The 23,335-nt window shown below is 43.7% G+C and overlaps 1 protein-coding gene across 1 annotated transcript in view; it reads right to left on the bottom strand.

Moving 5' to 3' along the window:
• CFAP47 (cilia and flagella associated protein 47) overlaps window positions 1-23,335 on the bottom strand; it is a 2,697,962-nt gene that overhangs the window by 2,437,386 nt on the left and 237,241 nt on the right. Inside the window, exons 16-19 of the mRNA XM_085622577.1 lie at window positions 16,390-16,520; window positions 10,543-10,665; window positions 3,522-3,653; window positions 830-907 (exon numbers count right to left, since the gene is read on the bottom strand). Of these exons, the coding sequence (XP_085478703.1) occupies window positions 830-907; window positions 3,522-3,653; window positions 10,543-10,665; window positions 16,390-16,520 (464 nt within the window). The remainder of the gene's footprint in view (window positions 1-829; window positions 908-3,521; window positions 3,654-10,542; window positions 10,666-16,389; window positions 16,521-23,335) is intronic.

Genomic DNA, 23,335 nt, shown 5'->3' with positions numbered 1-23,335 from the left:
TCTCGACCGTGACCTCGACCTCGTCCTCGAATTCCTTCTTCCTCTCTTCTCCTTTTTCATCCTTGCGATGAAGAGCTTCGCCTCCCTTTCTTTGAGAGCCTTCGAGCTCATCTTGCGACAGCAAGAACAACCATCCACATCGTGGTCAGATGACAAGCACCACACACAGTCGTCATGTGGATCCGTGATCGACATGTGTTTGCCGCACTCACTACAAGGCTTGAAGCCCGACTTCCTTGTCGACATCTTTCTTGAAAGAGAAACAGAGAAAACCCAGAAAAACACAAAGTAATAGTGAAGCTACCAACAGCGATTCCTGAAATCCGTTGGCGTCGACGGCGCGGAAAAAAGGGAGCTGACGTCATCACGCCGACGAGGTCTTCTTATGGAGCCGGTGACGTCAGTGGAGTCGCGAGCGGAGCCTTGTCTCTGTGACGTCGTCTTCGACCTCATCGGCGTGGACTGCTACAAAAGTTTCCAAACGTTGCTGGCGCAGGGGATATTCACAAGGTGAGGAATCCACTAGCAGATGTATCCATCAGAAAAATACGAACTAATGCCATTGTGCCAGACGGCACCTAATATACTATGGTATCAAGATATCTGGTGCTGGAGTCATGGATGCGGGACAGATTTTCCAGACCAGTCTTAAGCCTGTAAGGGTGATATATAGGATTAGGAATACGCACAACATTATGTCCATCTATAATCATTTAGTTTACACTAACTTTAAAAGTTGGAAACTATCTTATGCAAACTAACAACATATTGAAAATCTACAAAACAGTTTTTGAAGTTGAGAACTATGATATATGTGTACCATACGAACCACAGAAATGTCCACGTCAGGGGCTATTACAGAACCACCAATCCTCAGCTCCAAAGGTTTAGCATTGCGTACAGCTACCTAATTTAATAAAAGGAGAAAACATTGTTGAAAATAAAAAGCATTATATTGAAAGAAAAGACACATTTGTGTGTTACAAAAATAAAGGGACTCCAGCAAACCTAAACCATATGTGCAATACATTTATATGGGATTCCTTGAACCATGATATGAGGAACAGAAACTGATTAAGTGTTTTGAACATTTGTACAGGACAGTCGCTAATCTACCTCTCTTGTGAAAAATGCTCTTAGGTCTGACCAATGTAAGCCTACCAAACAAACAAAAAAGAGAAAAGTACTCACAAGCCCATCTCTTAATACTTTTCATCTTGTACATCACTTACATGTACTAGCGCAGCACCAAATCCACAGCGGGATGACTGAGCACCCCTCCTAACACAACATCCAACACTTCCTATATATGTCACACTATAAACATACACTCTACTAGCCAGTCACACCACATAGGACAAGAGCATGTGTGACTTAACAGGCTTCTGCGTCAATGCCATACTTAAGTGCAGCACCAAGGACACAGAGAACAACTGTATAGCCCTCTGGTTTTCATGTTCGACACCCAATACTTCCCATATTGGTAGGATGAACTCTGAAGATATTTTAATAAATGCTATGGTCATGAAGATGGGTTATGCATAGATTTATATTTGCCTAAAATGAAACTGGAATTCAAATTTATTGTTAATCTTGTAAAAACTCATTTTACATCCTACTGGATCCGAGGGTGAATGCGACAACACAGTTTGTTAGATTCACATTAATGTTGGGCTTATTCAGTCATTTGGAGGTACTTTAGGCCATTTAATGAAGACTCAACATACCGGTTGTATTCACTTTTTCAATTTCTTCAACATCTGGAATGCTTTAACCTCAAAATAATTGCAACCCTGAAAAGGTACAACTATTCATTTTGCTTGAATATCCAAGGAAAGACCTGGCAAATGCAACCATGGCATTCCATGGCTTCAGGTGTCACCAGAAAACCTATCACTTTATGTTCACAATGTAATCTGGAATGAATTATCTGCTCTGAAGAATATATTCACCATCTTATACATTGTGGCCAAAGGATGATTGTGTGTACCTCTGAGATATGCTTTATAACCTTGTCAGCAGTCTCAAAATTGTAACAGAGTACATCCCTTGCAGAATTAACTGTAATGAAAGTCAAAGAACCTAAAAAATACATGTATTAGTTATAGTAACTCTATTTTAAATGCTGATCTGGTGGATGAGTATAAGTTAATTTATGGTCATCCAACAAAAAGCATCTTCACTACTAGGCCCATATTTTCCTAACACTAAAGTATATTTGAACGAGTTAAAGTGAGCTTGTTCAGCATACCCATGAGTAATAGGTACACCTCTACATTAGATTGATACCTGCACAGGTCTCTACCATTCCTGTCTAATGGGAAAAGGTTCCACACAAATATTCCATTCAGAGTTAGGGAATGCATTAGAAAAAATAACCAAGATCCACTTAAATATTTCACACATGCAGTAAACTCCCCACAGGCCAAATTCAGCGTACTGTAACTTCAGAAGAGATAGGTAGCATATTTGCATAGAAGGCATGGTGAGTACCCTTGTACCCATTTTACAGCTTTCTGCGTATACAGAACATATATATACCTGCCACAGTCCTGTTAGAACATATTTTAAACCTCCTGGGGGTTAAGACCATTGTAGGTAGGTCTGTTTTTAACATTACCAGCTCCAGTGACCTATTAAAGTTTCTTAATCCACAGGGGCCAGGTCCTTTTAATTTCACTTTTTTCATTCACTCTTGACCCTTCCTCTCACTACCCCTACACCACACATAGTACTGAAAGATCAGTGCTCCCGCGTAGTCGCAGGTCGTAGCACGCCCTGTCCCGCAGCGGGACGGGAAGACCCCTATGAAGAAGCATGACACCAAGGGCCCTTTAGGTGTGTGAGGGGTATTTAAGCAAACACTGTGTGCATCCAACCAATGTAGGAAACACACTTTTGACAAAGAGAGAATCTCAACCGAAAGAACCCCTTCTACAGGTGGATCCTTGTGTTTTGTAATAACATCTGTATAACCATACACTTGTCTTACTAGCTGCTCAGAGACATCATACAGTAACTATTTCTTTGACCCAGAATGAATCACCTTTCAAGGACAACAAGACATCAGGTTGACATTTTTCCATTCAAACTAGTGAACCTAAACACACAGTACATAGTGGAGAACAAAATAAAAGTAAATATAAAGAGATAAGTGCACCCAATGCCAAACATACCAGGGTCTAAAAAAACACACAGAGAAGTGGAAATTAAGAATGCCAATAGATGTAACATACTTACATTGCTGTTAAATGCAAATGCCCAAGAGCTATAAAGACACATTTGTACTTTCAGATATTAACCTCTAGTACTTGAGAAGTTCCTATATAGTTCTAAATAGTTATAGGACATATAATACCAACATAATGTGACATCATGAACCAGAAAGGAAAAAGGGAAAATAAGAAAAAGTTTAAAGTAAGCTGCATAAACCCAAGGCTAGCTTTAAAAAAACACAGTAAGAATGAGTGAGCAAATATACAATTTCACAATAGTTAATGGACTTAACTACTCTTTCTTACCTCCACTCTAGTATCAAATTTGATTACAGCATTAGGTGCAAAGTTGACCTGAAGTTGGGCAAAACCTCCCACAGGTATCACACCTTGTGATGGAGTGATGGACATTCCAAGAAGCGGATACACATCCAAAACCTGAAGAAACAACATTCAGTTAGTCATTGTATTACTTAAAATGAAGGTACTACAGAATACTAGTTCGTATTCCTTTTTCAAAACCATAGCTTGCTCCCTGAATCCAAGCATCTCATGAACCAAGTTAAATTTATCATCCAATGTGTTTAGTTAAGGCACAACACTTGAATAGGGAGATCTCCACTTTCTGGGCTTGATCAAACTTAAAATCCCCAAACCATGAATATTTTGCATACACGATACTATGTAGTTCAGTACATTAAATCAAGTCAGTAAATTGTCTAATAAATCGCCAAAAACATTGGAAACAAATACAATCCCTAAATGTTTGTGGAAAGCAGTAAGCCTAAAAATGAAAAAAAAGTTGTTACATAGTATATCTGTGCATTGCTAGAGTTGCGGAACTAAAACAATATACTATATATAGCGAATGCTCTTGTATGTGGAGCTATCCAATTACTGAACTTCATTTACTATAAAATGGACCACCTGAAAGAAGCTCTTAAGTCAGTAGCGTAGGAATATTCAACACACACAATGATAATACCCCTAATGTTGCAAGGGGAAAAAGTATTTTTTTTGTTCAGCATCTCTTTAATGGTCTCAAAACCCAACATTACTGGACTTACATTTACTCAAGCCTTCCACTATAGAAGAATAAAGGTGTCCTTAAGAGGCAAACACAGATGTTCCCATCTCACAAACCGAGGCCTTGCATTCAAGAACACCCCGGATTGACACTGTGAAGCAACATAACCCTCTGGATTTTATCCATGTTAAATGAAAACAAGTTTAAAATGGATGCCTTGACACTGCATAGTAACAGGACACATCTTTCCATATGCCAGGTAACAAGAGCCCAGTTAAAAAACAAGAGCTGCATCTGAGGAAACTGAAAGCAAGATCGACAAAGCCATGCCCCTAAAAAGGAAACCACTGGACATGCCTGTGTGATGGCAAAACTGGACTATCATCACTAGTACATACAAAGGTCTAGATGCCTACCAAGAAAGTCAGACAAACACCATTGCACAAGTTGACCAATAAAAAAACTGTTCAAGAAAAAAGTGTCATAAAATCTTTCAAGGAAACTGCTTAGAAAGCATGGAGATGCTGGGTAAAACACCAAAATGACTGAAAAAGAGTTGGGAGTGAAATAGAAACTGCTAATCCATATATTCATAAAAACCTCCAAATGTACTCCATGTCTCAAAGCTCACTCCTCATAAGATCAGACAGTTGACAGAGGATACAAATAAATCAAATAGTGCTTGAATCAGAGCTAATCATATGGGAACAATTCAGGGCAGCTTTTAATAAGGACTGATCAACCCAACATACCTGGGACCACATAACAGTTGGCAAGTGGGAACTACCTCAGTCAATGACCCCACACTTCAGCCATTTAAGATAAAAGAGCACAACTTTAGGAGCAGGAATATGCAGGTCATGGGCCCAATTTTAGCTTGAAAGAAGCATCTTTATGCAGATAGCCACCATACAGTACATATCCCCATATTAACAGTTTTTCTGTTACTGACCATAGGGAATAATATTGTCCCTTTCAACGTGACTCACAGACTGATCACTTACAGTAGTTGTTCAGGATGTTCAACCGGTTGGCAGAAGAGTCACAAAAAGCACATGTTGGCACTTCCCTTTGAAATGATCTGCAACATTATTCCAGTCTCCATACTCTTCCCTCCTATTAATTTGGAATTTAGCAGTGGGCAGACAGAAGCATACCAGGCCTATTTTGTAATTAAGCAGCGCACAATCTAAATGACTAAGATCTGCTTGGGGAAGGTTTCCAACATGCCTAATCTATTCTACTAGTGTTCAGCGGGGTGGTGGGTGGGGGGTTGGGGGTTGGTGTCATAGTATCAGACGGGGGCTCAGGTCCACGTTTTGACATAAGCTTCTAAAAACCTGCCAGATACAGATTTTATAGAAATACACATGTCTGCACGCCAGCCAAGACCATAACTGTATGACTATAACTATAACAGCTCTACACCCCCGCGCCGCACGGCCACCAGCTGCTGTGTGTGCCCCCTCGCCTTGCCCTCTGCCTCGCTGCCTGCCTCGCTGCCGGCTGACGCCGCTGGCGTCTGTTTTTGCTTGTTTTGTCTAGCATTTGTGCTTGTTTGAACTGCATTTTCCTCCCGTGTTAGCAGCTTTTGTCTGACTTTTGTGCCTGTATTTTTTCTAGTCAGTTTCTGCATTTTCCTCCCGTGTTAGCAGCTTTTGTCTGACTTTTGTGCTTGTTTTGTCTAGCATTTGTGCTTGTTTGAACTGCATTTTCCTCCCGTGTTAGCAGCTTTTGTCTGACTTTTGTGCCTGTATTTTTTTCTAGTCAGTTTCAGCCCTTTGCGTTCTCCTGCCTGTCTGCCCGCCTACCTCGCCGCCCTCCGCCTTCCCTCCCCGCTCCCCGCTTCCCGCCACCACCGCTGACCACGCCCCTTTTTCCTTTCTGTTCCCTCCCCGCTCCCGCCTCCCAGCTGCCCCGCCCACCCGCGCACTTGGCCTTATATGGCGACCGTGCGACGCAGGTGAGTGTGACCCACTTGTGGGACACCCCCGCGCCGCACGGCCACCAGCTGCTGTGTGTGCCCCCTCGCCTTGCCCTCTGCCTCGCTGCCTGCCTCGCTGCCGGCTGACGCCGCTGGCGTCTGTTTTTGCTTGTTTTGTCTAGCATTTGTGCTTGTTTGAACTGCATTTTCCTCCCGTGTTAGCAGCTTTTGTCTGACTTTTGTGCCTGTATTTTTTCTAGTCAGTTTCTGCATTTTCCTCCCGTGTTAGCAGCTTTTGTCTGACTTTTGTGCTTGTTTTGTCTAGCATTTGTGCTTGTTTGAACTGCATTTTCCTCCCGTGTTAGCAGCTTTTGTCTGACTTTTGTGCCTGTATTTTTTTCTAGTCAGTTTCAGCCCTTTGCATTCTCCTGCCTGTCTGCCCGCCTACCTCGCCGCCCTCCGCCTTCCCTCCCCGCTCCCCGCTTCCCGCCACCACCGCTGACCACGCCCCTTTTTCCTTTCTGTTCCCTCCCCGCTCCCGCCTCCCAGCTGCCCCGCCCACCCGCGCACTTCGCCTTATATGGCGACCGTGCGAATGCGCAGCGGTCACGCGCAGCGGGCGCGCCGATTGTGCGCCGAAGGCGCGCCAAAGGTAAGCCCGTCTGCGCCCGTCCGCGACCGGACCGCGCCCAGCGCCAGGACCCCTGGCCAACGAAGATCCCGACCGACCCGCCTGACGTACTCCACCGCCACCCTCACCGCACTCAACACCGGCCGACTCCCAGAATGCCATCAAGCCACTCCACGACGTACCCACGGACCTTTCAGCTGCCACGCCTGCAAGTTCACCTGCATCCGGACCAGCCTCGCACCAGCACCCACCAAGTCGAACACCAGCAGCACCCACCTCAAGTGCATCCTGCTCAACACCCGCTCCGTCCACAGACACGCCATCGAACTCTGGAACCTTCTAGACGCCACAGCCCCTGACGTCGCCTTCCTCACGGAGACCTGGATGAACGCCTCTTCAGCTCCCGACATCGCCATCGCTATCCCAGAGGGCTACAAGGTCGTCCGGAGGGACCGAAACGCCAACCAGATGGGAGGAGGCATCGCCATCATCCACAGGAACACCATCCGTCTCACGACCAGCACCGGCAACACCCTGACCAGCGCCGAACACCTGCATTTCCAGATCCACACCAACCCGAACACCACCCTCAGAGGCACCCTGATCTACCGACCCCCTGGACCACGCACACAATTCAGCGAGGACATCGCCGACTTCGTCAGCCCGCATGCCCTCCCCTCCGCCGACTACATCCTCCTGGGAGACCTCAACTTCCATCTGGAGAACAACAACGACCGCAACACCAGCACCCTGCTCGACAACCTCGCCAACCTGGGACTCAAGCAACTGGTGTCCACCCCCACCCACCTCGCCGGACACACACTCGACGCAGTCTTCTCATCCAGCACAGACATAGACTTCAGCCACGCCACAGAGCTTCAATGGACGGACCACAGCTGCGTCCACTTCACCTTCAAGAGAACGACGACCCACCAACACCAGCAACAGGCAGCCCGCAGAAGCTGGAACAAGATCACAGCAGACCAGCTCGCCACCTCCCTGAACCAGCACCCTCCTGCCAGCTCAGCGAACCCCAGCCAAGCCGCCGACAACCTCACGAAGTGGATCAGCAACTGCGCGGACGAACTCGCCCCACTGAGGACCCCGCCTAGCAGACCCGGCAGCAAGAAGGCCCCATGGTTCACCGACGAACTCAAGAGCTCCAAGAAGAACTGCCGAGCCCTCGAGAAAGTCTGGAGAAGGGAACCGACACCAGACAACAGGACCTCCTTCAAACTTGCCACCCGGAAACACCACCAGCTGATCCGCGCCGCCAAGAAAACAGCATTCAAAGACCGGTTGGACAACAACGCACACAACTGCAAGGAACTCTTCAACATCGTGAAAGAGCTTTCCAACCCCAGCGCAGGAAACAACGACATCACCCCATCGCAAGACCTCTGCAACTCCCTCGCTTCATACTTCCACAACAAGATCGCGGACATACATAACAGCTTCAACAACCAACCAACGCACACCACGACCGAACAACCACCCCCCACCACCACCCTCCACGCCTGGACCCCGATCAGCACCGAAGACACCATCCGCACGATGAACTCCATCCACTCCGGATCACCGACCGACCCCTGCCCTCACCACGTCTTCAACAAGGCCGACGCTGTCATCGCACCCCACCTGCGAGACATCATCAACACTTCCTTCGACACCACCATCTTCCCTGAGAGCTGGAAGCACGCCGAACTCAGCGCCCTACTAAAGAAACCTACAGCGGACCCCACCGACCTCAAGAATTACCGCCCCATCTCGCTCCTCCCGTTTCCAGCCAAAGTCATCGAGAAGACCGTCAACAAGCAGATGGCCGCCTTCCTCGAGACAAACGGATCCCTCGACCCCTCACAGTCCGGCTTCCGAGCCAATCACAGCACCGAGACCGCCCTCATCGCCGCCACCGATGACATCCGAGCCCTGATGGACAATGGAGAAACAGCGGCCCTCATCCTCCTAGACCTCTCTGCGGCATTCGACACGGTCTGCCACCGCACCCTAGTACGGCGCCTCAGCAACATCGGAATCCAGGACAAGGCGCTGGACTGGATCATCTCCTTCCTCGACGGAAGAACACAGAGAGTCCGCCTACCACCGTACAAGTCAGAGGCCTCCGAAGTCACCTGCGGCGTCCCTCAAGGATCATCTCTGAGCCCCACCCTCTTCAACGTCTACATGAGCCCCCTCGCGGCCATCGTACGCAAACACAACCTCAGCATAATCTCCTACGCCGACGACACCCAACTGATCCTCTCCCTGACCAACGACCCCGCCGCCGCCAGATCCAACCTGCACGAAGGGATGAAAGAGGTAGCCGAGTGGATGACGACCAGCCGCCTGAAACTGAACTCGGACAAGACGGAGGTCCTCATCCTGGGCTCCTCACCCTCCGCCTGGGACGACTCCTGGTGGCCTCCCGCCCTGGGCACCGCACCCAAACCGACAGACCATGCACGCAACCTGGGCTTCCTCCTGGACTCCTCCCTCTCCATGACCAGGCAAGTCAACAACGTCTCCTCGGCGTGCTTCAACATCCTACGCATGCTACGGAAGATCTTCTGGTGGATCCCCACCGAGACCAGGAAGACCGTCACCCAGGCCCTCGTCACCAGCCGACTGGACTACGGCAACGCCCTCTACGCCGGTACCACCGCCAAGCTCCAGAAGAGACTCCAGCGGATCCAGAACGCCTCAGCCAGACTCATCCTCGACATCCCACGAACCAGCCACATCTCCGGACATCTGAGAGACCTTCACTGGCTCCCCGTCAACAAAAGAATCACCTTCCGCCTCCTCACCCACGCACACAAAGCCCTACACGACCAAGGCCCGAGCTACCTCAACAGCCGAGTCAACTTCCACGCTCCGAAACGCCACCTCCGATCAGCCAACCACGCCCTCGCCGCCGTCCCCCGCATCCGAAGAGCGACTACAGGAGGAAGGTCCTTCTCCTACCTGGCCGCCAAGACCTGGAACTCCCTCCCTACCGACCTGCGCCTGACCCAAGACCACCTCTCCTTCAGGAAGAAGCTGAAGACCTGGCTGTTCGAGCAGTAGCGGCACCCCCCCCTCCCCCCCCCCCCAGCGCCTTGAGACCCTACGGGTATGTAGCGCGCTTTACAAGTGTCACTGATTGATTGATTGATACAGAGCAGAAGCTGCTAGCCACTGAAGGTACATTCAAGAGCTTATTGAAAACAAAACTCCTGATAGCTACTGCAGCCCATCAATACTATCTCGTATAGCAACTTGCTGTAAGAGGTTTTTGGCTCTTAAAATGAATTCATGATCAAGGGTAAATTTCCAATAGTACAAGAGATGTCAATAAATAAAGTGCATATTGTTTGTCCCATGGGTAGTTGTAATAATGAGGGGTGATACCCTGAAACCGGTCCCAGGATGCTCGTTTCCGGTCCAAGGAGGACCTGGCCTGGCAGTTTGGCTGAACTGTTCCCATGAGGAGCAGGGTCAAGACTGATTTACATATGGCTGGGTCCAAATTGGGGTGGCATAATGAGCAAAAGAACGATGGATTCAACCCAGAACTCTTGACTGGGGGTGAGTGGTTGAAAAGTTTCACTACTCCGGCCATCATCTTGTTATGTTTGCTAGTTGCAATAATAACCTATTCTGTTTGAAATAAAAACAAATTGTGACACTAAAGAAAAGACAAAAACACACTGGAAGTAGCACAAGGTGATAAAAAAGCATCTGCAAAAAGAAACACTGACCTTACCTTATAGTAAGCATGATGCGCTCCTGTATTTTGAATGACAGCGGTCTTTGAAGTCATCAGACCGAGAGGGGTGTGGTTAAACATTAGCCTTTGTTCTGTAAACTGGACATTTGTTGGGCCAAGCTAACAATTATAAAAAAAGACAAAAACATCAATGTATATATTGTATATCCATAAAATGTTTTGACTCATAGTGTAACAACTTTACATTCACACATCCCTAGTGAAAAGACTCCCATAGAATGAAGTTGAATTAAAGTGTGCACTGAAATTCTTTCGGTCACAATCGCACTATTTTATGTTTCACAATGGTTTCAATAAAACTGTCCTACTTCCGTTTGTTGAATAAACATTACGTTTAGGGTAAGCTTCGGTAGGTGTTATTTTGACAGATATATTTTAATAGAGGCAATGTTCAAGACCAATAAATACATGTTTTTAACAAGGTCAGATAAAAGTAGGGTTAAAATAGTTGAGTGCTTAAACACAAAAATCGAGTCGAATTTTCAAAATGTACTCGGACACGGGGAAGAAAGCTGTTCAAAGGCATTAAAGTGCATGTAGTACATATTTTGAAAGTATGCAATAGGTGTCAAGGGTACTGGTAGATTGTTTGACTTCTTGAAACAAAAAAAACACCTACACTTTTTCCAATCAACATGGTGTGGTGTACTGCGATTGGATTCTTTGGCACTCCACCAGTCCTTGATACCCACAATGTGCCATGTTAATCAAATGTCACTCAAAGCACCAGAAAGGAGTAACTAAGAAAGTCCAGTTGTCATCGATCCCACACACACAACTTAAACCAACCCTGAAGCCAAGCCGTCACTTCAGAACTTCCCTGCTCTCATCAGTTAACCAGAAGAACCCATCAATGGCAGTGGTGGTGGGAAATACATGAACGCATGAGAGGCAGTCGGTGCAAGCAGGATGCCAGCTGGCTGCTGAGAATCCCATGACCTCATACAGCTGCAAAGAACAAGTTACTTCCCTTCAGGAATGCATCTTTTTGTAGAGACAATATCTAGCTGCAGATTCCTTACCTTTGGATTTCCCAGTCGTCAGACTGGATCCAGAAATTTTGATGTGAGCAGTACCCCTGCGTGCCTTCGGGTGGCTAAGTACAGCTTCGTGTGACGTCGTTGGCATCGGTTGTGACGTCGCAGTCACCTATATAGGCTCCAACAAGGTGTGTGGACGTCAGTTCCGTTTCACTTTTTCCAAGCCAGAAGCGGAGAGTCATGAAATGAACTGACTTGTGTGTGTCACAACTAGGGCCTTGAAAAAGGAGCAACCCTATAAAATGATTTGTTCATCTGATAGATACTCCTAGCTGCAGATTCCTTACCTTTGAATAGATACCCAAACCAAACCATGATGGTGGGGGGCTGTGGACAGATTTGCTAGAATATAACATTCTGCAGGACCGAATGGGCAAAAAGCCGGTCCCTATGGACCGGACTGTCCAGGCAGTAGTGCTTGGCAAACGTATGCAGAGATCCCCATGTTGCTGCCTGGCAGGTTTCGAGATCTGGAACTCCACGAGTCAATGACGTGGTCACAGCCTTTTCCCTGGTGGAATGAGCTTGTAAGCCCTCAGGGGGCTGCTTTCTAGCCAGCGTGTAGCAGATTTTAATGCAGATAATGACCCAGTGCAAAATTGTCTGTTTCTTCACTGCTTGCCTTTTTAAGGTGCAACGTAACCCACAAAGAGTTGGTCGTCCACCCGCAACTCTTTTGTGCGGTCAAGATAGAATGAAAATGCTCTTTTTGGGTCCAAACAGTGGAGACGCTCCTCTTCCTTAGAAGGATGCAGGGGGAGAAAAAAAAGGTGGGCAGCATGACCGATTGACCCAGATGGAATGGGGTCACCACCTTTGGAAGGAATGAGGCACAGGTGCAAAGCACCTCCTTATCCAAGAATGTCATCAGATAGGGAGGCTTGGATGACAAAGCCTGCAATTCACCCACCCTTTGGGCAGATATTATCGCCACTAGAAAGGGTGTCTTGATGGTAAGCAGCCTGAGGGGACAATTGTGTAAAGGCTCAAAGGGAGCATACATGAGATATGTGAAAACCAAATTGAGAGTCCACTGTTGCATGATAAAAGACATAGGTGGAGACATATGTACAAGCCCTTTTAAGAACCTATTTACAATAGGGGCTTTTAACAAGGAGGGTTGGTCCAGCAGCCACAAGAAAGCAGACAGAGCAGAAAGATAACTCTTAAGAGTATCCAAAGCAGAGCCCTGCTGGGCAAGGGTAAGAATAAAAAGAAGAATATTAGATAGAGAAGCAGATAGAGGGTCAATAGACCTTTGTGTACAATATTTGTTACAAATGTTGTCAACTGCAGGAGTATACAATCTTAGTGGAGGCCTGCCTGGCCGCCAAAGTAACATTACATACTTCGGGAGGAAGGTCAAAAGCTATCAACTGTTGCCACTCAATCTGCACGCATGGAGGTGGAGAGTTGACAGGTTAGGGTGGAGAACCCTCCCCTGCTGCTGCGACAGAAGATCCTCATGAAGGGGCAGCCTAATTGGAGGATTGATGCTCTTTCGAAGAAGCTCTAAATACCAGACTCTCCATACCCAGTTGGAGTCACACGAATGATTAGGGTCCAGCCGTTATTAATCTTCTTAAGAACTCTGGGCAAAAGCTGTATGGGCAGAAAGGTGTACAGGAGGCCTGAGCTCCACTTGGGACAAAAAGCGCTGCCGAACGATAACCTCTTTGGAAACTCCAGCGTGCAAAACTGCTGACAATGCTCATTCTCTTTAGAGGCGAACAGATCTAACCAAGACTCTCCCCACTGCTGAAAAAGACCTTGCACCCCCTCCGACTGGAGTCGCCATTCGTAATCCGCTAGGCATCGACAGTTGAATTTGTCTGCCTTGGCGTTCAGAGTACCTGACTGGTGTTGAACCACCAGGATTATTCCCTGCTGTGCCAGCCATGTCCAGAGATGCAGGGCCTCTTGACAAAGCGTCCACGATTTCATCCCGCCCTGCTTGTTGCAGTACCACATGACTGTAGTGTTTTCCATAAACACCTGCACTAACTTCCCCTTGACAGAGGGAAGAAATGCTTTCAATGCTAGCAAGATCGCCCGAAGCTCCAACAAACTGATGTGGAGCCCCGACTCCGCCGGAGACCAGTGTCCCCTGAACCTCACCTCTCCCAGATTGCCACCCCATCCCAGGAGTGATGCATCTGTTACTACTGTGAAATCTGGTTGGGGAAGGGAGTGGGGTCTGCCTCTGATGCTATCGCAGTTCGTCAACCACCACTGCAGGTCTTTTGCAGTTCCCTCTGAGATCTGGACCACATTGGAGAGATTCCCCTGATGCTGCATCCACTGGAACTTCAGGCCCCACTGCAGAGGCCACATACACCATCTGGTGTAATTTACCAACAAGATGCAGGAAGCCATGAGTGCCAGCATCCTCAGAGTCCTTCTCACCGAAATCCAAGATAGAGGCTGAAACATCGATAACATAACCTGAATATGTTGGACTCGCAGCTCGGGATGATAAGCCCGAAACTACGCTGTGTCCAGAACAGCTACGATGAAAGGAAGCATCTGAGAAGGAGTCAGGTGTGACTTCGTCACGTTTAGTGAACTCCAGCGAATACAGGAGGTCCACCGTAGTCTGGAGGTGGAAGAAGACAGCCTGGGGCATGGACGCCTTCAACAGCCAGTTGTTGAGGTATGGGAAGACTGACACCCCTAACCTGCACAGATGAGCTGCAACCAGGGCCATAATCTTGATGAACACCCGAGGTAAGGCCAAATGGTAGTACGGTGATTTAAAGTTTTCGTGGCCTACCTTGAACCACAGGTAATGCCTGTGGGCAGGCAGGATGAGGATGTGAAAATACGCATCCTGCAAGTCCAACGCTACCAGCCAGTATTTCTTGGTCTAGGGCAGACAAGACCTGAGCCAACGTGAGCATCTTGAATTTATCCGTTTTGAAGAACAGATTGAAACCCAGATTCAGACATGATTATGGTGGACTTGCAAAAAGGCTTATGTGGCCAAAGTGATGCCAAGAACAAGGATCAGATTCTCTGGTCAAACGACTAACTTAAGCATGTTAGAAGCCCTAATTTAGAGGAGGGTGTTTGGGGTGTGTGCAATTTAATTGCCCTTGAACACTCAGACTTGAATTATCTCTCAGTTCTGCTTTAAGCAGTACTTTGTTTGCATATTTAATTTAGCAGTGTATCTCCTGGGCAGATCCCAGTTTTCTCCTTAACCTTAATAAAATGAAATTGAAGGTAGGTCCCAGTATTGAGGGGAAAAAACAATGGAGAGCTTTAATAAATTCTGTCATTGCTGGGTCTGAGGGAGTAATTGTTGAGCCAGACTCTTACTATGTAACAATTTAAGTCCCTAATACGGAGATGAGTTAAGGTCTTCTCATCACATGCTCAGCTCACTCACCTGCAATGCAGACTGAAGCTTGTGATGTATGCAATAGTTTTACAACTCATAAGGATCAACCTTATCGTTCCATGGGTTTTTGCCATATGGCTAGATATTCTTACTTGATGTGCTAAATAGGCATTATACCTTTTGTGGAGGTCGCAGAGGCCTGGTTGAGCAAGAGCAGTGAGGCATGACTTTGCGAACCGTGAGAGAGTGTTGGTCCAACATATTGTCAGGTCATGTAGGGCATTGAAATACATCTAGAAAGAATTTTATTTTTCTTGAGCTGTATAATCTGCATATATGCATCATATACATCTGGTACTTTACGTAGGTGGTATTAGCAAATGTGGAGATTCAAGCATTACACTGATTTAGTTTCTCACTTATGCCCTATAATTCTTAAAGCTGCACATAGGGAAATGTCTTTGGAAATTAATTGTATGTGTTTATATCACATTTCATGCAGAATATTTTGTGGAGTTCATTGGAGTAATCTGCCTCTGTTGCAAAGGTTCTTCGTCTGCAAAGCTCCAAAGTATGAAAATCCTTAGGCTAATGAATTGTTTTCCGATGTTACTGTATTTTGTATCTAATGACTTCTGTATGCAGGATTGACATGCAAAGTGCATTTACATGATCTGGCATTTCTATATTTGATTTTTATAACTCATGGTTCTCTGTACGAGATTGTGGAATATGACATTGTTTGTTGATGTTTGTTAGGTTTTAAAAACCTGACAACAGACTTAAAGAAAAAAAAACATATAGAACTGACACAATGTCAAAATGGTTTGTGTTAACCTGATGTAAAAAACGGTTTAAAAAAGATGAGACAGTGCAATTTATTGCAAACTAAAATGGAAAATGAGTATCTTTTACTGGGTCTCTAAATTAATCAACCCTCACTTAAAGGTAAAGAAAAAAACAAAACCAATTAAGTTATAACAAGGAAAAACAATGATGTAAAGAACTGATAAAATGTGATTAAATGTGTCTACAAGTCCTGAAAGCTGTGTGCGAAACGACTCTTAAGACATCTACAAGAAACTAACAGCAAATTTTAGTGGGTTAGGGTATTATGTAGGTCCAGAGTCTGTTTACACAACCATTAATGTGAATTGACTTCAAACGTTTTCAGAGATCCTTCACATGCTACCCGCTGACATTCTGCAAAACAAGCAACTCAACTGATTTAATGTTGAAGATTGAATATTTGTTTTTTTTGTCTTTGAACTATTTGTCTTAGAATAAATTTGACATTATGATGGACATCATCCTGAAAACATATATAGTGAAAGCAATATGAAACAGAAAAGACTAAGCGTTAATATACAAACAAACTAGCAGAAATGTCACAGCACACAACATCACAGTACACAACAGAATCTGAAATTTTAAGCATACCTGGGCAGTGCATTTCAGCTTAGTTATGTCTCCATGGTGGACACAGAGGTTGAATTCTCCTTCCTCTGGAGAGAAAAAGCCTGGATGCCACACTACTTCACATTCAATATCTTTGAAAGCGTCCACGGTGCCTAAGCATAGAAGTAAACAAAGAAGCACATGCTTTACACAAGTTTCTAGATCAGTTTTTCTTCAAACTGTGGTCCGGGGATCCCTTGGGGTCCGCAACACCTACTCAAGGCGCCGGCAGACTCCTTATAAAATGAGATAATATTAACTGGTTAAGTGTCCATAAATAAAGAAGCAAAATATAAAACTGAAACATGTAAAACTTTCTGTAAGCATGAAGGAATTTGAAACTTCACTAAAAATTAAGTTGGTATCCTCCGATTGATTCATGGAAGCAGCGTCAGTGCATCAAACAGAATATAGTATGGACAAATGGATTTAGAAAAGCTCCAACCTTCCCATTAAAATTTAAAATTTTGAATTTGTTTGTGAATTAAATAAAATATTTTATCATATATGTTTTTGTTTGATAGATATTTGTTTCAGTGTTTTGTGCATTGTTTTGCTGTGCAAATCATCGAATATGCTTACGCCGGGTCCCATATTACAATAATAACTTAGTGGGGGATCCCCCAATTCCAATAATTATTCAGTGGGAGTCCCCGGATCTCATTAATGATTAAGTAGGGGTCCTCAAAAGTTTAAAGCTTAAGAACCACTGGTCTAGACCATTTACCAAAAGTGTTAGGAGACTCCTATTAACCTACCATGTATCACAAACAGTCTGCAGAGAGTATACTCACATAAGCCCTCCCACAGACACACAACCCCCACCTTCCTTCTGACCTCACAAGGAGTTCTTACCGCTGCGTATAGAGTCCTGTGTAGTCCCTGCTTAAAATATCACCAACAGGGTTGAATTAACCATTAATCAAAATAAGCACGTGCTTAGGGCATAAAGGGAAGGGGGCACACAGAAATGTTCCATTGCTGGTTTTACTATGGACCATAAGGTGCAAAATTGCAAATGGTGCAGCTGCACCAGGTTCCACAAAAAGGGGTTCCCACAATAAGTGAAAAAAACACACAAATATAGATATATCTACATATATATATATATATATATATATATATATATATATATATATATATATATATATATATATATATATATATATATATATATATATATACACACACAATGATAAAAAAGAATAATAAAATAGTAATAATAGAGGTTAATGATAAAATTGATCCTGGGAATACAACAAAATTAGACTCTGTTAACTGTCACACGGTCCAAGGAGGCTCATGTGATCGTTCTGTGCTTGGTCATGTCGGCTGTTCCGACAGTCAGGGTTCAGTCGTCCACTGAGAATGAGTTCAGCGGCACTCAGTAGCTGACTTAGCGTCCAGTCTGCAGCGTGCCAACAACACAGTGCTAACATTGTAACTTTGTAAGTAAGCTGATTCCTGTTTTTTTCTACTTCTACTTTCAATTTCACAACATGAGTGTTTTTATTCTCATGCATGTGGTGGTGGCAGTGACTACATTTATACAAAGAAATAGCAGAGAAATGTTTTAAGTGATGTGCCACATAATGTCTCTTCATCATCTACTGGAATTGAAAGGTATTCTCAGTGTTGTCATAGCTGATTTATGCTTACCCAGAGGGCATGATCACTAATTTTGCAGCTGAGCTTCAGCAGTTTCACTCATATATGCGTCATACGTTCAGTGCAACAAAACATTTTAAAACAAGATTCAGTCATGCTGAACTTTATAAAATAATTGTAGAAGACAATATTGAGTGTGCCTTGCCAAATGGAGACATTTGCTTTCATATATTTCTAACATTAATGGTCGCAAATTGTTCAGCTGAGCGTTCATTTTCCAAACAGAACAACAATGGAGCAAGGCAGGCTGGATGTCTTCTCTGTGCCAAGTATAGAAGCAGATGCGAGGATCTAATCAAAGACTTTTCAATTAGAAAAAGTAGGCAAAAACGTTTCAAATATAAGTAAGGGGAAGTATACAAAAATAAACATTAATTACTGTAAGTTTTGTTTCATTTCGAAATATAAAAATGTATTTTACGGTTTATTATTGTTTATATTTTGAATTAGCTGTATATGGGGGTACCAAAATATTTTAAGTACTTAGTGCCTCTAAAGCAGGTGTCTATAACCAGTCAGTCGTGAGCTGCCAGTAGCTCACTGACACCTTCAGAGCAGCTCACAGTCTTGAGTCCATTTTTTTATCAGCACAGGTTCACATTTTCCTTTTAAATTTAAGGGAAGTCTGTGTTTATTTCACATTATCATCTTCAAGCTGCAGATAGCAGAACCTGCTAATGAGCAGTGATGGAGTAATATTTATGACCCAGGGTACAGAGGTGAAGAACAGATGCACTGAGGTATTTGAATCCTAAATAAAAGTCCTTGTCAACTCAGTATGGAGCAGAGATCAACATGATGTTTCTGAATGTTTTTAAAAGGGAGCAAATTCAAATAAAGACTTCATTTAATGATTAAGTGAACCCATCATTTTGAATGTATCCCTTTTCAAAGTGTTGAATTTACAAACAGCCGGCCTCTTGCTCCCAGTGGCCAGCAAACACCCCATATTTACAGCTCAAAAATACTGTCATTTTTTTCAGATGGGCGAAATTTAATGTGGATACAAATGTTTCTATGGAACATTGAGTCAATGTTTTTCTCCACTTTCAATTAGCCCAATTATGTCTTAATATTTTATAAAGCATGTTTCTTCACTTTGAATTCCTCCTATTTAAACAAATGGCTGTATATGTCTGTTGAAAATATTGCACCATGTCTACGGGGCCTTTATACACAGCAAACATCTTGCTCCCAGTGGCTGGTAGACAGTATCATATCTATAACTGGAAAATACAGTCGTTTTGAAGTGGGAGAAATTTAAAGTGCAGAAAAATGTTCCATATCATGGACATTTTTTTACAGAACATTTTTCTGCACTTCATATTTCTCCCATTTAAAAAAATGGTTGTATATTTGTGTTATACATATAACAGTGCCACATATTGAGAAAGTTATGTCCTGTGCCACAAGTACATATGACAGACTCTCATTCACCGATACACATATATCCCATTCATACACACATGTTCATAGTTCATACATCCCCAAAGACCAATCTCTTAATGACCCACATAGCAGTCCTGTCAGAGAGCCCTTAGTCAAAGTATTTTGTTCCAACCATAGTCTTTGGCTCTATGGACATTAGGCATAATCAACTAAACTAGGCGTGGGGGTGTCTGGTGATATTGCGCGTGTGGCTTGGCCTTCATTAGCTCAAAATGATTTTTACTTATCAGACGTAGCTCACACTAGGGAAAAGGTTGGAGACCCCTGCTCTAAAGGTCTTAATCCGGCCCTGATCGCCAACCCACTTCCCAGCACCAACGAAACAGTCCTTGCTGATTCAAAACTATTATCAAAGGATTTCATTGTATACCCCAGCATTTATTCCACACACCCCAGCATTTATTCCATACAGGTCAACACCCTTAAATGAACAAGGCAAAGATATGAAGGAAAGATATTACAGGACGAGTTTCTCGCATTGTCTTTTGCTCGGAGTTAAATTTTTTCAACTCGATGTAGGGAGCTCGTAGTTATTGTTGGGTGTTTTCCATTCTGATTTTTGGGTACATTTCAGTAAAGTATTTGCTGTGGAATCCGAGAACTTTTTGGACACAAGACCACGTATAGCCAGCCACAGAAAAAAGTGCGGATCACGTTTATAATACTCTATGCAATCAAATATCCTGAAATATCCTGAAGCAGATTCTACTCTTTTCAAAACATTTTAAGATAGATAATAAATAATAAATATTTTTGCATTGCATGAGCAACTTCAAAAGATTAGATTATTCGGTGTAAAACAAAAGTACTGTGCCTAAATCCTAAATTACAATTAAGATGCAGAGGAATACTGCTCTGTTCAGAAGCCATAACAACATAAATATAGATAAACATTTCTGGTTCTAAAAATGATTAACATTTTTATTGCACACAGTAAAACTCTATTCAGGAATATTGCACATCATTCAAATAAAATTAGTGTATTCTTAGATCAGAAAACATCAATAACGATAAAAAAACAGCAGCATATAGCACAATTTAAAACGAGAAATAATAAATTCAACATTTTCATTAAGCACATTATTATTTTTGGAAAATACGCCTATATTAATATAAAAAGGGGGGTAAAAGTATTTCATAGCTAAACCTAGGGCTCCATGAAAACAAAGGGCAGTCAGTTTATTAGCACTTATACCACATTTTCAGTCTGGAGCAAGATCAAAAACTTTTTTTTAACTTGTCTTTATTCAATACTGCACTAGTATCACATTACATGTTGGCCCTTCAGGCCGCATAACAATGGAGAAGACTAAAGAACCACAGATCAGCGTACACTCCAGGTGACCAGTGCAGGATATCACAGCGGCATGAATGTTTGCCCATAAACTCCGCTCACAAGTGTCATTGAGGCGTGCGTTGTCTTGAGCGACATACAGTGCAAATCCCCATGTAGAGAAACATGCACAGCAGAAACCAACATAACAATCAAAAACTATAATAAACAATGTGGCAGCGAAAGATAGGCGGGTGACAGTCCCTAATAAAGAGAGAGAAAAAAGGAGAACTAAAAAGATCTTCAAGTAGCAGAGAAGCAGATATGGAAGTGTGCAAAGCCCCTCAATTCCCCAGTGGCACTGTTACACTGCATCGGGCAGTGAAAAGCATACCCAGGTAGCAATCAAGAGCAGCACAGTCTGCCGATATAAATGTATACAGTCCAGCTGTGCTATGAAATCAAATATGGGTGTGTGTAAGTGAGCAGTTCTCTTTCATCCCTCCAAACTCCTCCTCCGGGTCATTGGCCCAACCCGCTGTCTGCCCAGTCACCAGCGCTCCCACCCACACATCACACGCAGCCCTTGTCTGTACATCAGCTAGGTCAGCCAAGCAAGGGTTTTAATCCTCCACAGTTAGCGCAGGAGTAGCAGGGTCCATTATCTGCGGTGAGGCTTCAGCCCCCCTCACCCTGACCCTCATCCGTCTGCAGGCTCTCCAGCAGATCAAAAACGCAAGTGCCCTTTTTGCTTCCAAATTCTTACTGCCTGATGCCATGCCATTCATGATTTTAGTAATTCATATCATAAAAGTGCCAATTCAGCTAATCCCTTGTTAATTAACATAGGTATCAATAATCCAGCATTCTAACTGTATTGAAACTAGGTTTGTAATATAACTGTGTAGTCGTTCAAAAACGTTTAGACCCACATTTTCCTTATTCTCTGGTGATAATCACTTAACACTTATAATTTACTGTTAATTATCCCTGTAAATGTCTTCCCCAAAAGAAAAATGACAATTTATATGTTCATATATCTTCATCAGTAATGTATAACAAGCATTGGTAATGCATCGGTTTCGCCTATGTGATGAATATTAAGCTGTTTTTATCAATCACCGCCCGGGACAAAGGAAAGAGCTCACTGACAAGTATCACAGGTGTGGAGAGTATTTGGCACAGCAGCCAGAGCTGCTGACTTGAGAGCTGGATAACCCATTTTGAGTCTTTGGCAGAGCAAACGTCCTGCGATTCTGGGCAAATCACTTAATCTCTCTGGGTGATAAATTGGTCTATGTAATCTGCTGCAAGACCCAAAAGCAGAAAGTGGCAAAACGTAACGAAAAAATAGTTCCACCAAAGCGGTTGTTAACAGTATTTCGGCTACGGGAAACTGATAAGAGAAGCAGACAAGGAACAAGCATTGGTAAATGTAGGAAACTATGCTACAGCCCATAGAAATGGTGGTAAAGCAAGTGGCAAGCACAGGAACCAGGAAAGAGAGGGGGTGGGATGTAAGCCCTTTTAATTTTTTATTAAAAATAATAGATTTCACAAGCACCGCACAAGCACTGTGCAGGCGAAACCTAAAAATATTGAGTCTCCACTAAGTATCCTAAAAGAAAACGCAGCAGAAGAATATTTTCCAGTGCCTAAACTTTCATTCATAATCAGACATGCTGTATTTTAAGAACACATAAATTAAAAGAATAAAAGTACAGAAAAATGCTATCACCCAAAGGTAAAGGCCATATGCTTGCAATAAAAACGTATGCGAAAAATTAAACTTCACTCTGGTTAATATCTTGGAACGCTATTGTGCATAGTGTATCATTGATTCAGCATTTCAAAATGTCTGTCACATTTAAAAGCAACGTGGCAATTATCTTCGCCCAGTAAAACACTTCCTACTTTATCCACAACTACATTCCAAGATGGCCACCCAGTAAATATTGCAAGACTGTGATAATGTAGTGGGTATTTTGTGAAAGTAAAACAATGATACACTATGGAAAATACCATTACTATAATTTCACAGAGTTCAGAAGCAATGGGCAGTCAGGATTAAGTCCACTGCATACAGAACAAGCAGCCCAGCAGAAGGTGAAGTGAGTAAGCTGCCCAGTAGCATTGTATAGCTAGCTGTCAGCCACTGTAATTATTCTGATAGGATTAAAGAGAAGGTAGGGACTAAATGAGTGCCCCCACCAACACCGGCACTGAAGCACACTCATTTTCACGCAGATGAACACTTGACCAGACAATATACACTCCCTCAACTGGACAATATAGCCAGAGCCACTTGAATTATGCAATTGTGTGGCTGCTGCAATTTTCACATAATTATGTATTTGCCGCCCCATAATCCGCTGTATCATCTCAGATGTTAACAAAATTTAAAACGAATTCTAGCTCAAGCAGTTCAAAAGTTACTAAAAATGCAGCTACATGTGTTGATGCACAGTGAAAGGCCCTTTGAAAAGCTGGACTAATCACCTTTCAGATGCTTATTGCTATATTTGTGCATTAACCTGG

This window comes from Triturus cristatus, chromosome 8 (assembly GCF_964204655.1).
Source record: "Triturus cristatus chromosome 8, aTriCri1.1, whole genome shotgun sequence".
Classification (NCBI taxonomy): Eukaryota; Metazoa; Chordata; class Amphibia; order Caudata; family Salamandridae; genus Triturus; species Triturus cristatus.
The sequence above is the reverse complement of the archived record's forward strand: the minus strand, read 5'-3'. Positions and strand labels throughout refer to the sequence as shown.